The sequence below is a fragment of the Chinchilla lanigera genome, unplaced genomic scaffold (assembly GCF_000276665.1).
Source record: "Chinchilla lanigera isolate Chin_1 unplaced genomic scaffold, ChiLan1.0 scaffold00005, whole genome shotgun sequence".
NCBI classification, from domain to species: Eukaryota; Metazoa; Chordata; class Mammalia; order Rodentia; family Chinchillidae; genus Chinchilla; species Chinchilla lanigera.
Window position 1 is genome coordinate 2,275,883 of NW_004955406.1, and position 2,383 is coordinate 2,278,265.

At 38.6% G+C, this 2,383-nt stretch overlaps 1 protein-coding gene across 2 annotated transcripts in view; it reads left to right on the top strand.

The window, feature by feature from the left end:
* The window catches only part of Ush2a (Usher syndrome 2A (autosomal recessive, mild)), a gene marked incomplete in the record, with an annotated part of 661,834 nt that overhangs the window by 438,052 nt on the left and 221,399 nt on the right, over window positions 1–2,383 (top strand). For both annotated transcript variants that reach the window (XM_013519932.1, XM_013519934.1), the window contains 1 exon segment: window positions 1–136. This exon segment is cut by the window's left edge and continues 493 nt beyond it. In XM_013519932.1, coding sequence (XP_013375386.1) covers window positions 1–136 — 136 coding nt within the window.

The window sequence follows — 2,383 nt, forward strand, 5'->3', positions numbered from 1 at the left end:
TGAATACCGGGTCCTGATGAGCACACGCAACGGAGGCACAAACAGCAGCGCTTGGGGAGAAGTCACCACGAGGCCCTCGCGGCCCTTTGGGGTGCAGCCACCAGAGGTGCATGTGCTGGGACCTGGTGCAGCCAAGGTAAGGCACTGCACGCTCTGTCTCCAGAGTCTTTGGCGTTTACCCTGCACTGACTCAGTGTGGAACAGAGCCATCTACTGACAAAACAAATGCATTTGTAGTTTGAGGCATTCAGTGGAGAAGCCAGGTGTTGGCCTTTGGCCCAAACTCTTGAATTCAGTGTCAGTTTTTCATTTCTCCCTGTATCCCCTTAATTATATTGTTGAGATGCTTCCATTTGCCTCGCATACCTGAAGTACTTTGAATGCCACAATGGGATGCTTAGCTTAACCACCACGTCAGGTTTAACTAGGTCAGAAAATGAGAGGAGATGGGAAAAACGCAGAGCAACCGATTAGCATATTAGCAAAAGTCCCGATCACCAATATTCTGATACCTTTTAAGAATCAAAGAATTGAAATGCCGGGGTAAGAAATAAAAACAGCGTGTTGCTGGGTGTCTAGGAAGTGCTCAATCATGCACCTCGTTCTTTTGGGAATGAGCTCCGGAGGACTGGATAACTACCATTGTTTTGGCTGGCATACAAACTTCATTCAAGGGAAATTAGTGTAACCAAACAGGAGGGAGTTTTGCAGCTTAGAAGCCTCTTTTGTGTAAATACACACATGCTTCCATGGATTCAGTCTTGTACCACTGCCAAGAGCACTGGTACAGTAGCTTGCTCATCAGAGCACAAAACAAAGGGCGTTTGCATACAGCAAAGTTCATCTGTTGGAATGATTGCTTGGATCTATTTGTGGTTCTCTCTCTTGCACAAAAGGCAACTACTAGGTCATGCTAAACAGAGAAAACTGTCAAAGAAACTTATTTTAACATAGTATAGCCCTAAGGCTATTTTAAGAAGTATTTATTAATTTCAGCATGAAATTAGGTGAAACATACTTTTTGGATGGAAATATCAAAAGTAAATGGTAATATGTAAGTGGACCCACCAAGAGGAAATTAATTTTGAAGTACATGCTACGCAATGTTTATTATATTAACTAAGCAATCCTAGGAATTGCTTTTCAATCAAAGGAGAGACTAAAATAAAACAAGACAAAACAAAAACCCAAACAACTGTGTAGTTATTCATCATCCCAGAAATGACTTTCCCTTTCTGTCCTGAGGGAATTTTGCAGAACTTTGGTGGCAGCACTAATCGATAGGATAAGGCAAACCCTGCCCCTTAACAACGCAAAGCGACATAATGGACATTGCTCTGGATTCTTTCTAACAAAAACTTTTTCACTGGCATTGCTGATGGCAGCATATTTGAAACAGAAGAAAAATTTTTGGAAGAGTAATAGCTCCTTGCACAGTTCTGATTGATTCACCATATATAAACAACGATCAAAACTATTCGGAACAAGTTGCTTGGCTTTTTCTTCCTTTTTTCCCTCTTTAGAGTTTGGAGTCTCACCCAGGAATGAAACTGTGTGGCTTGTCGGCTTGCTAGAGAGGTTTGGGATAGCGCAGTGGGAAACTGAGCCTCACACAGAGAGAACCAAGACCCACAAGGCAGGGGTCACTCCAGGTCAGGAATCTGAAAGTTTCGAAGGCAGGGCCTGAAATACACAGACCTGCTATGAGGGTGATAACGTTTTGAAAGCTCACACTTTTTATTAATTCCCATTTTATAACTAGAAAATAAAAATTATCGATGAAGAAAATCAACAAGGCTATCCAGTTGAATCTAGTATGTCATGTTTAAATATTATTAAAATAACATAGTTTTGCTTTAGCAATATTGGCTCCCATCATGTTCAAAAAAACTTTAAAACTCTACTAAAATGCAAGTTCTAGTGACCACTTACCTGGCAGGTGGTGATATAGTATAGCCCAGTGGAACAGTGACTTCTCTGTGTAAAATATGATTTTAAAAGTCAAGATTGCAAATAGATAAAATATTAGAAGAATAACAGCAGGACATTCACTAATGAATTGATTAAGAAATTCATTCAACATTTACCACATAGACTTGTTCCAAGAATTAGGAAAAATTGTCAATAATATTAACAATAGTAATAATTTAAATTCTACTAACATTTATGGAGTATGCCCACAACTTTATAAATGACCCTTTTAGGAACTGAGGTTAGAGATCAAAATAAAGTCCCAGGCCTCACAGAATTTAAATTTTAGACAGAATGTGTATGTGTGTGTGTGTGTGTGTGTGTGTGTATATTCTGTATTATATGTTACATAAAATCTATATTATATATATTCTGTATTATATTTTACATAAAATTTATATTATATATATTC